This window comes from Morchella sextelata (genome assembly GCF_020137385.1).
Source record: "Morchella sextelata strain SCLS chromosome Unknown scls_22, whole genome shotgun sequence".
Classification (NCBI taxonomy): Eukaryota; Fungi; Ascomycota; class Pezizomycetes; order Pezizales; family Morchellaceae; genus Morchella; species Morchella sextelata.
In genome coordinates, this window is record NW_025408637.1 from 469,380 (window position 1) to 489,545 (window position 20,166).

At 44.2% G+C, this 20,166-nt stretch overlaps 3 protein-coding genes across 3 annotated transcripts; 1 reads left to right on the top strand and 2 right to left on the bottom strand.

The window, feature by feature from the left end:
- Positions 1–1,016: 1,016 nt before the first annotated feature.
- On the bottom strand, positions 1,017–2,535 carry H6S33_007061 (uncharacterized protein; the record flags this gene model as incomplete). Its single annotated transcript, XM_044838402.1, has 5 exons — positions 1,017–1,108; positions 1,187–1,232; positions 1,524–1,611; positions 1,706–1,790; positions 2,511–2,535. 5 exons carry the CDS (start codon positions 2,533–2,535, stop codon positions 1,017–1,019), a joined length of 336 nt encoding a protein of 111 aa, XP_044689225.1.
- Positions 2,536–3,808: 1,273 nt separating this feature from the next.
- On the top strand, positions 3,809–4,084 carry H6S33_007062 (uncharacterized protein; the record flags this gene model as incomplete). Its single annotated transcript, XM_044838403.1, has 1 exon — positions 3,809–4,084. One exon carries the CDS (start codon positions 3,809–3,811, stop codon positions 4,082–4,084), a length of 276 nt encoding a protein of 91 aa, XP_044689226.1.
- Positions 4,085–13,000: 8,916 nt separating this feature from the next.
- On the bottom strand, positions 13,001–14,336 carry H6S33_007063 (uncharacterized protein; the record flags this gene model as incomplete). The annotated part of the gene is made up of 8 exons (XM_044838404.1): positions 13,001–13,123; positions 13,172–13,207; positions 13,265–13,311; positions 13,368–13,469; positions 13,524–13,611; positions 13,676–13,767; positions 13,877–13,981; positions 14,045–14,336. The coding sequence occupies 8 exons, from the start codon at positions 14,334–14,336 to the stop codon at positions 13,001–13,003; spliced, it is 885 nt and encodes a 294-aa protein (XP_044689227.1).
- Between the last annotated feature and the right edge of the window lie 5,830 nt (positions 14,337–20,166).

The following is a 20,166-nucleotide window of genomic DNA, read 5'->3' on the forward strand; positions in this document are numbered from 1 at the left end:
GCCTCTAGGTGAGTCTCAGCCTTCAGCCTATCGTTGTGTCGTGCAGGACTACCGTCATTGTTGGCCTCATTGCCCCACTTTATCAAGAGGGGGGTACTTGCTACTTACTATCGGGCGATGGTTTGATTGAAAGGGATTATGTCCGCGAGACAGGAAGGAGACACATGCTATTGCAGAAGGGGATCACATCAGTAATTCAATATTCCTAATTACCACTCTTTGTTATACCGCCTAATGGGCTGACAGATGGTACCTATATCCACCAATCCATCATTAAATGTATGAATCCCCTAAGAGCAAGTCCTATGCAAGTTTCATCCTCTCATGTCAGCAGCGGCATGTAGCGTGTGCCTTTCGGGCGTCTCGATCTGCCCTTGATCTACCCTTAACAACGCAAAGAATGAGTTTCCAAGCTCTGTGCAATGAGACAAAAATATCTCCGTGCAATTGAATTTAAGATTGGAGACGTTGCCACAAGATTGAACAATCTTTAAGAATGCCTTGGGCGGAGCAATAAAACATTCTTTAATGTAAAACAGCCCGTTTCTTTCATTGATAAAATGTTCGAGAGGGGCAGAAACTTTTACAGCCCCCGATTAACTCCAGATTTACGGGCACCTATGAGAGGGGATAATACGGTCAGATATTTTGTTCAATCTATTCTAACCTGGGGGTTGTCTTGCCACATGTATGATCAAAATATGTTAAAATAACTCTCAAATTGTACTTTACGTGTTTCGAGGTAAATGAATCTAGTAAGCTATGGCTGGAACTTACTCTTTCCTCCAACGTTAATTCAGCCAATTTACAGATATTTATCGCACCTATTGGAAGTATCCATGATAAATGTCGATTCAACCAGAAAAAGACATTTTTTTTTGATGTAGGAGAGGAGGCGCAGCCATGCCAATGGAATATTATACCTGCGAAGCATGCTATGCGTAGCACAGTACAGCAAATAAACTCTCCTATGGGGCCCCTTCGAGAGGAATTGAAATCTTGGAACCTTATTAATATTAGAATAGCTCCCTGGCAGGTTGACTATTTCTCGTGGGGCCCAAAGGCTCCATGGGATAATCCCGGGAAAGATTGGCTAGAGTCTGCAGATCTGATTTATAGAGAAGATTTGCTAAATTAGCCACCTTTGAAAACTTACGGGTATCAAATAAATAATGATTCATCTTACCTATTGTCTGGCAGATTCGTTGCAGAGAGGCTTGGGTCGAGTGGAGCTAAAGGTTGGTCTTACAACTACAGATAAAATCGTCATCAAAGTGGATAGGGTATTGTTCCTGGGCCGCTTAAACTGTATTTCGCCCCGATCGACATATTGAGAGGAAAGCACGAGTGCACTTCTAAGTGACGCATAATGCCTGCTTAGTGCAATTTCGGCTGGATAGTAAGCTTCCGCGGATACTGTGCTAGACCATGTGATTGGCGTATATATGCCAGGTGGCGGGGGCGAATGTAAGGGAAATGCAGCACGGATCTGCCCAAGGCTGCGTCTGCGATAGCCGATCTACCACCGCCTTGCGTGCTTCGCCAGTCCTGTGTGGGGAGCGGAGATTGCCGATCCAATTTGGGCTCACCTGGCATCGCCGAATTAAATTACTATTCGGCCACGAGTTAGTAACAAGTAACGCTGCGAGCCGGATATTGCGGTTCTAATGTGAGTGTGTATTTGTAGGATTGTCCCCTCACTCACCAGTCCTTGTGTCGGCAAACCGACGAACTCCAGTGGTTACATAGAGGTAATATGAGTTCTTGTAGTGCTGCCGAATGATGTTTGCCTTATCGAGACGTATGGGAGGTTTCACTCCGCTTTGAATTGATAATGGATATCTACCTAGCTCTAGACGAATGGTTGAGCGGTAGATCTGAGCTGGCTGTACAGGCCAGAGGTGTGGCGGGACACCTCCCACGTGCACATGGTGGGGCTACTTAAGATTGATCTTTAAGCTTTCTTTTTCTACAATTGTCTCTGCCGATATTGCTATTGGCAAGCATACGTGCTCCACGATCCCGAATAAAACTCTCAAGGTGATGGAGGGTATCAAGATTCAATTGTCATCAATAATAACAGTAGCGTATCTGTTGGTAAGGCCTTGTCGTCCAGGTTTAACAGCAATGCGTGATACGTGTAATCGTGAGGACAGAACTCTCGGAACATCGAACACGTCGCATGACTGTCCGGCTTTATGCCTGTATCTATTGCCGATCGCGAGAGAGGGTTCGGTTTGACCGCTCTTCGCACACCTCGCGATTCTCCACGCCATTAAAGCGTGATGAGATGAAGGTAATTTGAAATTTGCCTGTCTATGACTTTCCCAGGAGAGGTTGGACAATTAAGGGCCCTTTTGGGAGCCAGAAGGCCGTTGCAACGACTTATCCACCAAGCGACTTACCTACCCCATTAAGTCAGTCCCAAGAAAAGTTGCCTTCCTGTTGTTTGGCAGTCATGCATATGATCATGCAAACTGCAACCCACATCAATTGTCCACATAGCGGACCAAACTGCAAGAAGAGTTTCCCCATTTTGAATTTAAAAAGACAGTGGGGATTGAACCGTTTTACAAATCTATAAAATATTATGGTTTTAATAAGAGATTGGTAACAATTGATATGAGAATGGTGGTAGTGATACCGGTGGTAAAGGTTGTTGTTGGAAGCGATGTTGTGTGATGACTTAAAATAAAAGCAGGTCAGAGTAGATTTTGCTTTCAGTTGATTTTGGGCCTCCTGACTTAAAAAATAAGTCGACTTAAGGGCTGGCCAAACAGCCAAAACTTTTCAATAAGTTCCTTTTGCCAAGGACACACTGCAATAAGTCATTCCCCACCAAAATTCAATAAGTCGACCCCGTTGCCAAACGGACCCTAAAGTTATTTAACCTCATGTTCTACTAACACTCGTGGTGTTGGACAGCGCTGCAACAAATATCTATCTGTCCAATCGCCTGCGCAATCTAGCAGAGATGATAATATGTATCATGTAGCTATCATCCTCTAAAGAGGGACCTGCTCTAGACCTGTAGCTGAAGAAGCAATTCGTTTAATACGTGATTTAACAGGGATCTTGGCCCGGTAAACTGGTAAAACCTTGGTCGCACGCGACGCAGAGCCTCAACCGAGAGATCGCGGGAGTATCCGTGCCAAGCCATGACAGGGATCGGATGCGGCTCAGTTATGTACTAGTATTTCGCTGACGTTTTTGAACTGGGCCATTATTGCATACACCCAAAATCATGAGCTTGGCGTATTTTTGTATGGCATGCAATATCAGTCGCGTCCACAAACGTCAGAGAAATACGAGTATTATAATGGCATTTCAACACACCGTGCGTATTCGAGATGTGTGGGTATGGCGAACGCAGCCTGATTGGAGGGCGGTTTTTGCCCAGACTTTGAAGCTTTGGAAAACCCCGAACAACATCAAAGGTGTTTGGTGTCTTTCGGGGTGTGCGAGTCCAAACTGAATACGGATTTGAGGCCTATAGTTGATATTAATAAGTGGCAAAAGTGATAGATTAGGAAATGATAAGTGCATATCTTTACTCTTCCTGCTCTTGTAACCTTTGCTAGAGCTCCGCTAGATTTCTCTACATACCATGAGCGGTTGATACCCAAAATATCCTGAATCTCCGAAAGAATGCAGAGCTTGACGGAATTGAGGATTTTGAGATGCAGCAAAGGTTATCCGAGATAATGATGGTGGCTGGAGACAGGAAGATGTTCAAAAGAATCTCTATGACCTTTCGGAATTGGTTGGCTTAGGGAGGGAAGTGGCGGGTTATACTGAAGGGTACAAGATGGATAATTGGTACACGATGAGTGATTTTGAGGAAGGATACAATGCTGAAAGAGTTATTGAGGACCCAGAAATTGGGGCCCCCATCCCTATTTCCTATTCCGCTCTCTCAGTACCAGTCGAGTCCGGCAAAGACCTGAACTATTTGACGATGTTTGACGACCCAGACGCTCTTACGATTCTGATTGAAGCTGCGGAAGGGAGGAGGTACTGGGCACCGCGTTCCATTTTGGTCCCGTTGATAATCGACGGTACAAGAGTGGTTTCATTAGTCTAAACTGCAGTCAAATTCACGCAACTTCAGGACAGTCTTTCGAATGTCAGACACTTCTTTCTACGCGCTTGTTCAACAGCTGGAATGTCATCCAATCATTCAAGCATGTTACATCACTTGTGTCTCCTGTTAGTACTTGCACCCTTTTTCAACACCCTGTAGTACACAATTTCTCACACATTTCCCTACCAGCCACAGAAATGAATCAAATAATTTGTTTCACAGGGGCGCTTGTGGAAAAGGCACAAAAGATTCATTTCTACAGATACTTACAAGCAAGCGTCGTCATCCTAAAGTGTCTTTCTAATGCCTTTTCCTACCCTTTCTTTAAATCTCATTTTTAATGCCTTTTCTCGGCCTGTGCGGGTATCAGAAATATGTTTTTTGATGCTTTTTCTGATGCATGTTCGAGGGCGACTTGGGCCGGCCCGGGCCAAATATAGGTAGGGCCCGGCCCAGCCCACCAAACAAAAGTTAAGGCCCGGCCCACAAAATATTGGCCCGGGCCCGTCGTTTCATGGGCCGGCCCAAGTCGTCCTCTGCGACTGAGGGCATGGAATGGATAACGCCTTTTTAGTGTCTTTTCTTATGTTTTTCAGCGTCAAATGCACTGTACTACATAAACCAAGTATACAGAGCATAATATATCGATTCATAGTGTAGGTGATAAAACGTGGACTGTGTAATCGCCGTCCCCCAGGTTCAATACCAAACCATCTTTTATTTTTGATTCATTTTCATAGTTGATCGAGGGTATGTGTTTGGGGAGTTGCCAATGCTAAGCGATAATTCTGTAGCTTTTAAACTTGTAATATTGTAAACCGGATTCCGCTCGCTGAGTGACTGATGATGCCACTAAGACGAGGCGGAACCCTACCCTATTTATACACATTGGAACCTATGCCAAGGCCCGCTTTCTAATACTAATGAGATAACGATAATAGAATACGACAATTAACCCGAAGATAACCCCAATAGAAAAGCGCCCCCGCATAGTCCCGGCCATCCATTCTAATTCCGACACGTAACCATGAACCCTGCAATTGCCAGTAACCGAGCTGTATCGTACTATTGTCCCAGAGCTACTTCCCTAAGTAGAACGGCCTGCAGCCGTAAGCCCCGCTTCTATTCCGTTCCGGGCGAGACGCCCAATAGTAAGCGTGCCCTCACCATAGCCTAATACTAGTGTGGTTACACCCGATGCCCCCACACCCCTCGGTACCTTTCTATGCTTGTTCCTTCGTTACCCGACCGTACTCGCATCACCACTCATCACTCATATTATCCCTGTTCCTTAACTTAGGAGCAGTGTTCGTATTTCCTGTAACAGTATGATATCAAATAATGTATATTCTGATGTATTAAGTTGCACTTAAGTCCTATTTCCGGATTCATTTACACATATAAAAAAGATTCATTTACAGGGGAAATTTTATTTCATTTCCGAACACTTTTTCCGATGCATTTTACAGTAACGGAGTGGGGAAGATTTTCGACGCATTTCCTGATTCATTTACATAGCTGGTAGAGATATGGATTCTGCAATTTGTGCAAGTACATCTGCGAATGGTCCTCCACCCGATAAATGTAAGGGCTAGTTAGGGATTTACTGCCTTAACCGATCAGTGTAGCATGAAGAACTTCTGCGATCAATTTATCTTAGTTCATACGGTATTCCGCATTTGCTTGATTTACGAAGTTAATCAGTTCTACAGCTATTCCTTCGTCTGTTCCCGGTAATTACAACATTTTAGACACGACGGCGCCGTGATAGACACAATTTTAACGAAAAACAGTATGCTCCACTACCTTTTAGAGCGATTTTGCATGACAAGTTAGTCTTGCACCGCCAGTCGACAGTTGCAGCTAGCGAAGCACCAACTTCTGTGTGTGTAAAGTAGAAAGGTCATTCAGTAAGGGTCATTTAAGCAAAGAAGTCTTATATTAAAATCGTTTAGGCAAAATGGCGATTTAGACAAGGTCATTGATCGAGCCCACTGAATGGCAAAGTCATTCAAAGTTGTCCTCTAGAGCGTGGGAAACACTATGAACTAAAATTCGATAATAGTATATTTCTATACCCTTGCAGATCGGTGGTTTTACACTAGGTAATAATAGAAAAATTCAATCTGGAATCCGTTAGTCATATCGTAAGATTTATGAAATGTAGACCTTCTTATATTTATTAGATCGTGACAAACAATGATTACTAGTAATACTAATCCGACGCGATGTATACCTAGAACTCTGCGCGTGTGCCTTTCTTACTGGCTGTGACCAGACCTTCCAATGGGCTCGCCCGGGCCGGAAAATACCCCAGCCCTGCCTATCCCAGCCCATGAAAGCGGCGGCCCAGCCCAGCCCAGCCCATTTAACAAACGCCCGGGCTGGGCCCAAGTGGCCCATCAATAGGGGAGATGAATTTAAAGAGCATGTCACTGATTAAAATAGATGCAGTTCGACTTTTCTCCGCAACTTTAATCTTTTTCCTTCAACAAAAATGTATTTTGGTGTTCGAAAAATGCCAGGTCTCCTGCCCAAGCCCAGGGAACATAGCCCGGGCCTGAAAAGACACCGGCCCGGCCTGGCCCATGTATCTAAGTAGAGGCCCAGCCTATTAAGACCCCGGGCAAGCCTATAGAAGACGGGGCCTATTGGAAGCCCTGGCTGTGACCAAATGTGAGACTCTTCGGCTGCTCGGACTATGAATTGCCCCTCCTGGGAGCGGGGAAATTTCTCCTGTTCCCCTTATAACTCCATGCGTTTTGGGAACACTCAGCGGGAAATCATCAGATCAAATATTCTGGCCGTTCAACATTCGCGATCAGGGTCTAATAAACCATTGAGCAATGACAATCTGTTAGAGTAGAGTACGATTGAGTTCTCCGTGTATGCTCGATGATGTACCTACATGTGCAGCTGCAGAAGCTCCATGTACAGATCATGTACTCTAGACTTATTGAGTCATTAGGGAGCATAGCCGAGTGTGGCAAGGAGTGATATATGCGGGGAGGTTAAGCGAGTGTTTTCATAGATATTGCGGATTGAGCTGCCCTGAACTAGAGTAGGTACTGAAGAGCTCCCAGTTGCCAGGACACGTGTCACTGGCGGTGACGTATTCAAATCCGGACAGAGTAATTGGAGTTTCCCTCCTCAACCCTGAATAACGCAATCTTTACGCGGAGAAGAAAGTCGTCGGATTCTAACAAAATACTCGCTTCTATGAACAAACTGATGATGTGGTTAAGTATCTAGATTACTAGTAATCCCCGAGTCTAAAGCTTGGTGTTTACCCTCTCTAATCTAATATGTACTGGAATATCATCATCCGTTGATTGTTGCAGTCTGATTGGTTGACAGCGACAGGGGTGTTTTGTAAGCACGACACATCAAATTCGTGTCTTTGGTGCAGTTACCCTGCCCGATTTTGTTCAGTTACCCTGCTTATTCTGAGATGGTTACCCTACCCGATTAGTGCGGTTACCCTGCCTGCTCTGAGCTGTTACCCTACCTTTTTTGTGCGTTACCCTACCTTTTTTGGGCGTTACCCTGCCTGCTCAGGGCCGTTACCCTGCCTATTTTCCTGCCAAGCCCAAACCATAACCCTGACCTTATCCATAAGACCAGCCCAATCAACGGAACCCTTTATGATTAAATAATAAATATAGCTATTTAGTAGTCAAATGTGAGCAGAATAGGCGAGTGAGACGAACAGTAGTTGGCGGGGGGTGCGAAGAGGGAGAGGGAAGACCAGTAAGAGGGGGAGAGGAGGTGCCAGTGCGGTGGAGGAACGGTGAAGGGAGCTGGAATATATCAGAGCTGGCACTGGAGCCTGTACTGGAGCTGGCAATGGAGTTGGTACCGGAGCTGGCATATAGTGGAGCGGGCACCGGAAGGGGCATTGGAGACGGCATTGGCGCTGGCACAGGAGCTGGCATCGAGGCGAACGCTGGAGTAGTCACTCGAGCGGTCACCGGAGTGGAAACAAGAGCGGGAACACGAGCAGGAACATGAGCAGGAACAGGAGCTGGAAGCGAAGCGGGCACTGGAGCTTGCAGAGAAGCGGGCACTGGAGCTTGCAGAGAAGCGGGCACTGGAGCTGGCATGTATCTGAGCTGGCACTGGAGCGGGCATCTAATGGGGCTGGTATCGGAGTGGGCATTAGAGATGGCATTCGGACGGCTCCGGCTAGAGCTGGCATATATTTGAGCCGAGACCGAAGCTGACACTGGGGCTGACCTTGATTTTAGCTCGAACCGGAGCGGGCATTAAAGCTGGCACTGGACCTGGCATTGAAAATCTGAAATAGATCTCCAGAGCAAGATCTAGGCATTTATTTGACATGGCCGGGAAAACAAACCATGAAACGGCTAAGACAAAATTAACTAATTACTGGAGGTGCCTAAATACTATAGATTGTGGTAGAATTAATGGGAAAGTGGGATTTCCGTAACCCGATAGTCCCATTGGCCCTCAAAGGAATTTTTGCAGTGAGCACGAGCCAAGAAACTCACCCTTTTAGTTCTGACTTTCGCAATAATTCTACCGCACACTGTACACATAGGTGGGAGAGAATGGGACCTCGCGGTCGCGAGGTGGCGCACCCCTAGTCTAATATGTACTACGATAGAGCAGTTTCGCGCTCGGTTGAACCCTGACCCTGATATCTGCGTGGCAACCAATCCGCCCCACCAAATCGCCCGTGGTCAACCAACAGCGGCCAATGCCCAGTCAATCAAAACAAAATGTAGGAGTATTAAATTATATCTTAATAATTAAATTATATCTTAATAATTAAATTATATCTTAATAAATAAATGTGCTATCTACTATCTTCTATAGTGTACCTACTGGAATACACTTTAAGGGGTACTTTGGTACATGTATCTTTGGTGCAGTTCCCCGCTGGCACGCTGGCCCATAACCCTAACCCTGACCTCTGTGTGGCAACCAATCCGCCCCAACTAGGCCGGTCAACACCCGGATCAATACTCGGGCCGGTCAACACCCGGTCAACAGCCGGGCCTATTCAATTAAAACAAAATGTTGGAATACTATAAATAGGGACTGCCCCCCCCCCCATCCCACCATCTTTTAAAACAATTCTGATCAACGAAAAACAACAATGAATTCCATAATGTGCCGTAAATGCAAACAGGAGAAACCTCTTGAAGATTACGATCAGGATAATTAAGGAGAACCATGTAAATCATGTCGTACATGTTTGGTATGTATTGTTGAATCTTTCCGGGTAACAGTTATACTTTACTCTAACAAATTGCATAGCAACTAGAGAGAGAACGAAGAACAGCATGTAGAGCTGCATGATTAATAGAGGAAAAAAATAATATAGAGGTATTACGATTTTGGTTATTGAATATTTTTTCGGATGGTTTCTAACAGTAATCCAGCTCCGTCCGGTTTTACCAGTTGCAGCCCCCCCTCCAATCGCATTTCTATCTTCCCGAACAAAATAGTCACTATTAACACTTGGGCCTATGACAATTGTTTGCCAATCATGCAAAGCTTTACATTGGCTAAATGAACGTTCAAGCTGCACCGGGAGCTCAATTCAAACACCAATCTTTGAGAATTGTTGCAAGAAGAGAGATGTTGTACTTGAAATTCTTAAACCCCCTTCTGATTATCTGAAGTACCTGTTGGAATCTTTAGAAACTGTCCGAAGAAACTACCGGAAACATATACGGGAATATAATTCAGCACTTACATTTACCTCAGTCAAATACAATACGGATACAAGAGTTGGTGCAAATGGCGGTGGTATAAGTTGCTTCCAAATTCATGGTGAATTATATCATCTTCAGGGACCATTGGTACCAGCAATCGGAGCAACTCCTTCCTTTACCCAATTATATTTCTACGATCCAGAATATTCGGCCCAAGTACGACATGCAACACATTCAACTTTAGATATTATAGTACTTCAACGTCTCACTATAGAGTTAAATTCAATAAATCCGTTTATTGAATTTTATAAAACAGCAAAAGAAAGATTGGATAATGCTTCAACACAAGATGGGAATGCACGCATCATACTTAATCCACGTCTTCAATTGATAGTTGAAACAGGAGCAGATAAACGCCGAAACAACTTACCTACAAGTAACAAGGTGGCGGTAATAATTCCCGATGAATATGAAGAAGCTGGATTCCGTGATATCATATTGGCACATAGAAATCCATTGCCAAATCAAATGTTCAGTATCATCAATCCTAACCATTCTGCGTATATGCCATTGCATTACGTATTGCTTTTCCTAAATGGGGATACTGGTTGGCATTGGAGTTTACAACTTCGAGATTGATTGAATAATCGGAAAGTATTGCGTTTAGGTCAACGTGAATTTTATCGGCATGTTTAATATATTATCATAGAAATCATTACTAACTTATTACAAAGCTATCGTATTCATTCACGTTCAACCGAGCCTTTAACACTATTTCAATCTCAAAAGCTTTTTCAGCAATATGTGGTTGACGCATGGGCTGTATGTGATCAGAACAAACTAAATTGGATACGTTTGAATCAATCAAGACTCCGATCCGATTTGTATAATGGCCTGGCCAATGCTAAGCTTCAAGAAGACTTCAATCCAGCATAAACCGGACGGAGAATAATACTTCCTAGCAGCTATAGCGGTGGTGATCGTTATATGCAACAATTATACCAGGATTGAATGGCTATCGTAAGACACTTCGGAAGACCTTCACTTTTCATCACATTTACAGCGAATCCTAAATGGTCGGAAATCGTTGCAGAGTTACTTCCAGGTCAAACAGCTGTCGATCGTCCAGATCAAGCACTTCGACATATGTCAGACATTTAAACCACTACACTAGGTAGCAATAGCTATGCAATATAATTCCGGAAGTTTATATTAAAGCAAACTCCATTAAATTACACATACTTTCAGCTCACTGGCACTGGCATCGGTACTGTAAAAACTGGACTCACTACACCCACCCGCCCTTCCCAAAATTTGGTCACATTCAAGCTCACACTTCGCCTTGGCGAGGTGGCTAACTGCTAGTCAGACATGTACCTATGCTGGCGTGGTATACATCAAAGTCTACATGGCCTGTCATATCATTGGGATTGCTTAACCTGCTTGACATCCCTCAGATAGCTAGACAAACGAAACATCTGTATGCAGGGTAAGCTCAGCATGATCTTGACATTATGCTACATATTGATTTGCTCAGACGGCCTCGATTGTAAGATAACATTTATGAGATACTACAAGTAGCCACGTGCATTTGAAAACTCCACTTTGAAGCTGGCAATGTTTTAAATTGAGCCGCATTTCGTTTTATGAGATCGACTTTACCAGATTCGAATACCAATGATCCGCTGTGTTCGTACTCAACCATCGCTGCTTCCATAGCACATTTTGGTGTGTTAGGGCATCCGTGGTAACTTTGTAGGAATAGCTACCTTCTGAACTGGAAATAGCAAGAGGTTGAGGAATTAAATTCTTCGGGTGAGCACAGGGGGGAAATCATTACAGTAATCCGAACTGTAAGAATCTGTCGCACTAGTTGGTACATAAGCGTAATCCTAGTTTACCTAGCTAGGGAGTTCCCATATAAGATTTACATGTTCCTGAATGAACTGGTATACCCAGGAGGCTTCTGGTACGGACTACATTTATTCTCGGCTACGTTCGAAATGTTCTGTTTACCATTCAGGATGATCGATCCATATACAGCCGGCCAAAGCGTTTGGTATAAATGCGTCCCCCACACCCCTTTATTGCACATATAACATATCCAGAGATTTCCACGCCTATAAGCCCGTTTATTGTCACAAGAACCTTATGGATACTCCGGTCAGGGAGACCTTGTTCCCATATAGCCTAGGAGAACATATCTCTATAGATAAGCTATGCATGATTGCTTAGCTCTATTGTACAGCGGTGGGTAATAAGTGATGGAACGCCCTGAGGTACAGTTATACCTGTAAATACCGTATGTTGGTGGCGCCCTACCTAAAACAGGTACCACCGTGTCTCAGGGCGTTCGATCACTTATTACCTACCGCTCTACAAACATTTTTATATAGTTCAACACAAGGAAACCATAGGGTAAACTACACACCATAACTGTGTCATTGAACACGATTTGAACACGCAAAATCTAATTTTTCAACATATGTTTTACGATTATAAGTGTAAAAGCTGTGAAAGATACACATTTGATAGAAATTAATATAAGATATCTCTTGCTCATTATTACTAAACAAATAACACCCCAAATGGGATTCCAACTTACCAAATCTTAGCTTTAAGGTTAATCTCGGTATTCCCCCTTGCACCACAGTCCAGACTGATGAGAAATCTATCAATTGAGATTCGTAGCCTAGTTAGTTGTTATTGATTGGGTGGCTTACACGATATTGTAGGTGGTAGCACGAAATCGTATGTTCAGATGAGACAAATTGTATGTGTTTATCACACAGAACAATGTAGTTTACACAGCTTCTTTGTACCATGATTTTAGCCTAGATTTTTCAATAGTGCAGTGAAATCTTTAGATGCCCAAGCCACGAAAAGAATATATGTCATAAAACCCCCAGGGCAGCTTCATTTGTGGAAGAAAAAACACATTTTTCTCTAGCATATTACATATAAATATTGTGTAACATGCACAAACCCCGTCGGCTTCATGCAACATAGTTTTAGTTGATAATTCACTAATCCTTCTGAACTAGCTAAGGATATTAACTACATAGATGCTTCCAACCGACATTCACCATCTCTTCTATCATCTATCATGTTTCATACAGAAAACACTTTGCCTGATATCCTCAGCTATCATCGCCGGAGTTTGAATTTATGTGAAATCTACAAGAATGCCTTGAATCTGGTTGGCATTTGTCCAGTGCTGTAGTCATTCGGCTCATGAGGTTGCTGCTACAGCCGGGAGCTCATAATCATCTTCGTATTCGTCGTCGTCCTCACTTTTCGCAGCCATATCCCCTACGTTTCCATCCACCACATGCTCTTTGTCGTCATCGTTCACCTAAGGATGATTAGTAGGGGTGCTCAAAGACGTCCGAGGAAAACATACATCTTCCATCAATGCCCCTAGAAGAAGTTTATGTAACTGCGGAGAGACAGATCTTAATTAGCCATACGTGATATGACGAGCTGCGGTTCTTACCACAATCCACTTTTGTACACCATCGATGTGCTCGAGCTTTTTTTCCACTACTCACGATATTAGTCTCCAAAAATATCGGAACGAATTTCTGGGCTCAAGAAACCTGGTAGACAATCAACATGCTTTCCCCCACGAACATCCAGATCTCTCAGAAGCTTTTCTGCACCATCGTCGTTCCCTACACGTGAAAAATGAAATGCCACAGCTATGCAGTCTATTAGCAACGATAAATTATATTAACTAGTTCAATTATTCTCACCATCTTCCCCTCTGGTGGGATCGTCCTTGCATTTCTGAACGCAAGTATTTATAACAGTTCTCAATAGCTCTTCTTTCTCGCCTTCAATCTACAATGATGTCAGATATCCCGATACAGGAGTGCGAACATTATAGTCTATATCGGGGACCTACCCCTCCATCAGTGATTATCATGATCAGGAGTGGTTTTTCCATCGGACTCTTGAACACGAATCTCTTTATAATCTTCCTATCCAAAACTGTACCTATCCTTGACACCATGGAAGTAGTGATTTTGCAGCACACCTTTAACATTAAGCCGGTTTATATTCTTAGGACCACTTTTAAAATTCAAAAACTGAACAGATTGGATACCAGTGTTGTTGGCATGGTCATAGACATCTGTTATCGCCTCCATCGTTTTTTGGAGTGTGTTGATACGTTCACCCGCTTCTTCCTCTTCCATAGAGGAACTATCGTCTAAACCACAAGTACGTAATTAGTTTCCATACATTATTTTGTGCACTGGATGTAGTTACTCACCTAATAACATGACCACGTTATAAAGCACAAGAGCTGATAGATTCCTTGCTATCTCTGGCGTGCATCCATCCATTTTCAGCAGCTCTTGGATCATTACTTCTGCTTTCCTCGAGCATTCTTGTAACTTTTCTTCGCCCGGTTTGTAGAAGACGTCTAGCCTTGGTTTCTCAAACTTGATATAGCGTTCGAACCTCTTGACACAATCGTTTGCCGTGAAAATCGTCTTCGCATTTTCCGCTGCTGGCGGTGGAGGGGGCGCTAGCGAACTAGGCACAGGGTCAGGAGAGCTCATTGAATGCTATATCTATCTTGCTTTCGTGCGAGTGCTGGGTGGAGGTGCTCTTCTAGGAAGCGTCTTATGATGTTGCCAGGGAGAGTGACTAGAATTGACCTAGTATGGTGGTAGGAGGTTGATAATGGTAGTTCTCAAAGGTTTACTCATACGATGAGGGACAACAAGGCGGTATTAAATGTTGACCCACCTGAGTAGAATATTTATTGCGGTTGCCGCGTACTGGTTTCATCAATTTCCACTACGTTTATTAAGGCGGGAGAATTTGGTTCTGATATGGTTTGTGGCCGACGCAATGATATGATTAGCCAATTCTAGACAGAACCTCTACTCCTGGCAGGATTTGCAGTATTTAGTTTTAACAAGAATGAGCATTGATCCTAAAGCCAATCATTCGTCCGGAATACATCGCACTGCATTTTCTTACCCCACATTATAGCAATACCCCGCAGTCGATGCAACAACGAATAGATTACTCAAAGATTCATTTTCCAACGAAATTCGAGTAATACCAGGCAGGTATCACGTCTTTTAAATCTAGCTAACAAATCCCTCGTCTACGATTAGAGTGTTTCAACGCACTCCAGTTCTTCGTTTTCAAAACTCACGCATCAACGCATGCCCCTACCTTTGCATCTGATATGTCACTGTATCAGAAATACGAAGTGTACAATCTTCATCCTCAAGGACCCTTCGGTATGGGGTTGCAAGGTCTTTTTCTTCTACAGCTTCATGCGTGTCACGGCTACATAAATTTCCATTTTACTCCGAAAGTTGATTACAGGGGTGCACTGAAAGACTTCATTGTCGCAGGCCGCTCATCATATCTAGTGTGGTCCACGAGGCCGCTCGAGGCGAGCAGTGACAAGTGCTCGAGGTGCCTCTGCCTCGTGTTGTCCATGCCTTTGCTTGCTCGTGTAAAAATGGGGGATGTCTCGAGGTGCTCGAGCTGGCTCGAGGCAGATAATTACTATATTTGGATCTATCAAAGTCGTATTTTATTGTAATACTGGAACGCAAATGTAGGGAATGCTTCCAATGTTCCGATCAGAAACATCAACCCTACTGAATATATGCCACTAGTACTATGATTACCTAAACCTCGAGCATGATCGCCTTGTCGATCCCCATGCCTTGAGCTCCCTCGAGGCAGTGGCCTCGAGGCAAGTCCTCGAGCGTCGATGCCTCGTGGACCACACTAATCATCAGTGGTTTTAATAGGCCAGCCCGGGCCTGAAATATGCTTGGACTGGCCCAAGCCCAGAAAACCCACCCGGGGCCTGGCCTGGCCCATATATACGGGCCTAGTCCCGGGATTTTTTGATAATTCTAAAAAAGTATATTTGACTGTTTATTGGGGCAAAATCTCATATTTACTTGAAGATTTTCTTTTCATAGAGAGAAATGAGGATTGAAGATGATGGATATTCTTAAAATATACACCATTTCAGCCCATATGAATAACCCATAAAGCCCGGGCCTCAATCGCCTTAGGATCCGGCCTGGCCCGACTTCAGATACCCAGGCCCAAGCCTGGCCTGAAAGGCTGAATCCCGGGCCGGCCCATATAACCTGAGGCCTATCAAAACCTCTGCTAATCATACCTAGTTTAACACATTATTTGAGCGATTTATAGCCGGGAATTTGATTCAGCAGTTCGCAGATGTCAGGTGGTCACCCACACCATTTATTCCGTTGGAGGGTCGGGTGCGCAGCTTCTCCGATATGCAGGAGCGTTTCAAAACGTAAGGCCGAAAGTGCATTGTTTACAAAGGGACAAACCGGATGTAGTTTCCTCCATAATAGTAGAGGCGTTCAAATGACTCGAATCTTCATTTCAAGGTGAAAGGAAAACCTACGCAGGTGGGGTTGCATCGGCTGGCATGTCACTATCTCGTCGTGCTCAGTTTACACCTGTAGGGTGCTCTGTTCGTCGGTAGTTCAGACCAGCCTCCTAGCTACAGGATTTTCCTTTCAAAGCGCGAGTGGCTCAAGCAGTGCTCAAGGCTTTCATCGGTCTCATATATATGTTAGGTCCTTGAAGTAATTCCGGGTCTATTAGCTTACCAGGACTTCACATCCGATCTTCAGTCGATTCGGGGCGATACTAGGTACTGCCTTTAATGTAGTAATAGTGGCGGTTAGTATAGGTAAACCTTCTTGAAATAGTACGCTCGACACGTTTCATAGTGTTGGAGGATTCTCATTTGTCATCATGAGTCACGGGTTCTGACTCATTCTTTCACTGGTATTTATTAGTCATGTTTTTCTATTACTCATACGGCTATGATTCCTTATGTTTTGTGTTACCTTTCTTTAGTATAAATACGGGGCATTCCCTCCTCTAGTTAGTTGGAATAACACGCTCAATTACTACACTTCTCTACATACATTTTCTCTAAACCTTCCTAAATTCCCATTTCTTCTTGCCTTAGTCTCTTTCTTTATACTTTCTCCCTCTCCTCTCATTTCACATGGACCACATATCTCTTTCTTTTACTGTCATTCTCATCTCTTCCCATAATCGTACAAATAGGGTACCAATCTGAACCTTACTTGACAAACCTAAGGTTTTCAGTATCTATCATCTAATATTTTCATGTCTTTCTTTCAGACCTTAGAATCATCACAAAACCAGCCAAGTGTCCACAGTTACGAGTTTCGAGAGTCTTGGGTATAGTCGAGGGTTAGGGTTAGTACATAAGATGATGGGGCATGCAATAGGATTAATGTTAAACGTAGCTCGTTCCTTATTCTTCTCAAACGAGAGCGTAATTCAGAGTTTGTATGCTGGTATCTATACAATCGGTTTATAAATATCAATAATATTTCCAAGCATTGCAGCGGGCGGATTAACAGGACCACTAGGCTTGACGCCAAGGACCATACATGCATGTATGGAGCCCAGCAACTAATCCCTACACCTGAAGTGAAATGGTCTTGGCGACAATAAATCGATAAGCTAATATATCTCCTCCTCAACAGTAACACATATTTTTAGAGGAACAAAACTATATTTACCTAGGCATAGTTCGGCTTCATGAGAATATCGTTTTTGTTTTAACTCTTTGTGTTGTTGTGAAAAGCCTTAGGGATTTGAAACGAGGTGTAAGTTTTAAACTCCGGGCGCCATACTCTAGAGCACAAACCGAACATGAGCTTGGTCAATTGGATGAAGGTCGTATAGAACGTTACGCTTTGCTCGTCGTTATGTTTTCTTTTCAATGGGACCCGGAAATGCTGTCAATCAGGCCAGTGATAGTGAGTAAGTAATAATCCAGGGTTATAGGTAAATTAGCGTCAAAGTCTTTTCTTTTCTTCAGTAACCTTGGAAGGTGTAAACACAAAACGTAGTTATACGTGAAATAGCTACGTATATTGTAAGTAAGACTAGTAGCTAGGGTCTCGTCTGGTGCAATAACCTTCCGGAAAAGTGGTTTCGGCCTGGCAAACCGGAGTTCTTGGCCAGTCAGTACCTATGAGAATAAACGCTTTACGACGGTGGGAACGATTAATCCCTCCCTCATCGATCACAGATGTATTCTCAGGCGCTATGCCTTTCCTCTCCACCGCATAGGTAAACCCCGCCGAAAACTACTGCAGTGGTAAAAAATACTGGAGCAAGTTTCAGTTTCGCTGGTATGGTGCTGGAGAACCCCTGCGATCCGCTGGCTTGGCGCGGATACGCCTGCCTCGTCTCGGTTAATGTTGCAAGGACAAGAACAGGGACGCACCCTGTCTAAATAAATAAGCTTAAATCAAGCTCTCTTTATCATAGTACATAGGTAAGCTTTCTGGCCCATACGCCGGAAGCTACGATTGTGAATGGGGCCTCGATGCCGTTGTTGCTAGGTGTACCCTTAATGGGTAGCCTGTATTAGAAGCGTTCTTGAATACCGTTAATTCTCGAATAATTATTTGTATGTGGTAAATCCGGACCAAGGCGAATTGGCGTTTGGATTCGTGCAGATACACACTTTTCTCACCCGGAATTAAGATTTCACGAAGCGGAGATAGTGGATTTCTCAAGATAAGTGGCCTTAAAATCCGGTACTCACCCGATAAGGCCGGTTGAAACCGCTCTATATACTGGAAGTCTCTGTCCTCCAGGTACATATACGAGCTAAAAGTGCAGCGAGGCTTTATGTGACGTCACAGCTGGGGGTACTGCTGACAGACCAGAAACTACAATAGGGGACAGAGAGGATGAAACATAAATGGAGGGTGGAATGAATTTGATATCTTTTCCCAATCTCCACCTCGCCTCATTGGACAGAATAGAAAAATTAATCCCCCTATTTAGCAAACGGATCGATTCCCACCTTCAGCATCGAGAGAAAAGAAATCGATCTCAAGTATATACATCCAGTATAGTATCAGGGTTATGAAACACGTCAAACTCTTGTTCTTTCGATCAAACCACCCACAATCAAATCCCTAATTCCTTAACTACAGTTAACGGCACAAGACCTCCGACTGTTACTACCGAAGCCCCCAATAAATTAATTTTCGATTTGCTTAACCCAAATTTTCCAACCTATTCCCATTCAATAAAAGTATCAACGCTCCTCTAGTCCTTTGATGCGCAGCCCATAGCAGTGGCACCATCTTTCTGATTTTTCCCTGTTCCACCAGCAGCACGCCCCTCTTTGCATCTGCATACCCCCTCTACTCTATCCATATCCCCTGCAGCTCATGAACACCGACAACCGACTGACAAACCCAAACCACACCCTAAGGTCCGCCCATACAGCGACTGAAAAAAAAAAACATACACCAAAACACCGCTACCACAATAAACTCTCTTTACCCACGTCAACCCAAGCGATCACATCGCGCGACACCACACCACACCAACCCATCCCTTCCCTCGTCGCACCACACCAACCCACGCTCCCACCGCCGCGCCGCCAAAACCGAGACTTACCAAGGTTTTACCCGAAGAGTACAAACCCCGTGCGCGCCAAACCTCAATCCAACCTCCAGCCGCCACCCGCTAGTTCTGGCCGCGCAGGGTTCCCCGCCACTAACTAGCGTTGTGTTAGCCTTAGTTAGCGAGGTGATCGGCGCAGGGGTAGACGCGGGGCACAACCAATACAACACGTGAGAACGTCAAGCGGCGTATTACTGTCACCGCAAAATAAAGACGAAGACTGTGAACTGTATCCCTTAAGCTGTTACTTTAATGCTGCCAACATGAAACATCATAACATCAGGCGAGCCTCGCACGAAAGCCACAGAATTGAGACATGATACTTGGCGAAGTTGGCAGCTTTAACAGCATAAGGGATACCTTCCCTTCGTTTGTCAATACTGCCACCCTATAACAGAGGAATTAAATTTGTATCGGAGATCTATTATTAGATAAGAGAGATAACAAGATGTGTTAGTAAAGCCACAGAAAATTCGATTTTTTTTCTGGGGGGGCCTTGTATAAGGTGTGGAGCTGTGGAGGTGGAGGTGTGAGCGTGCGGAGGTGGCTACAAAGGGTGGACCGACTCAACAATTCCAATACTCTATCCTTTCCGACCCTGGATACCGCGGGGCACTGTTTATATAGACAGCAGAGGCAAGCTCCTACTCCTTCTTCTCCTTGGCTAGTATTTCCTATCACTCCATACCACACGTCTGACACCAAAACTTGCTCTACCAGCTGGCAACCTTCTCTCACAACCATCGTCTTCAGTGTACCAGGACAAGCCCGCATATTCCTCCTATGGATAACCACCACACCCACAATTCAAGGGCGGGCATGTCCGAAAAATGCTCTAAAATAACCATGGCCTCCAACTTACGCCTCCCCAGTGCCCACTGCTAAATTGAGTTACAC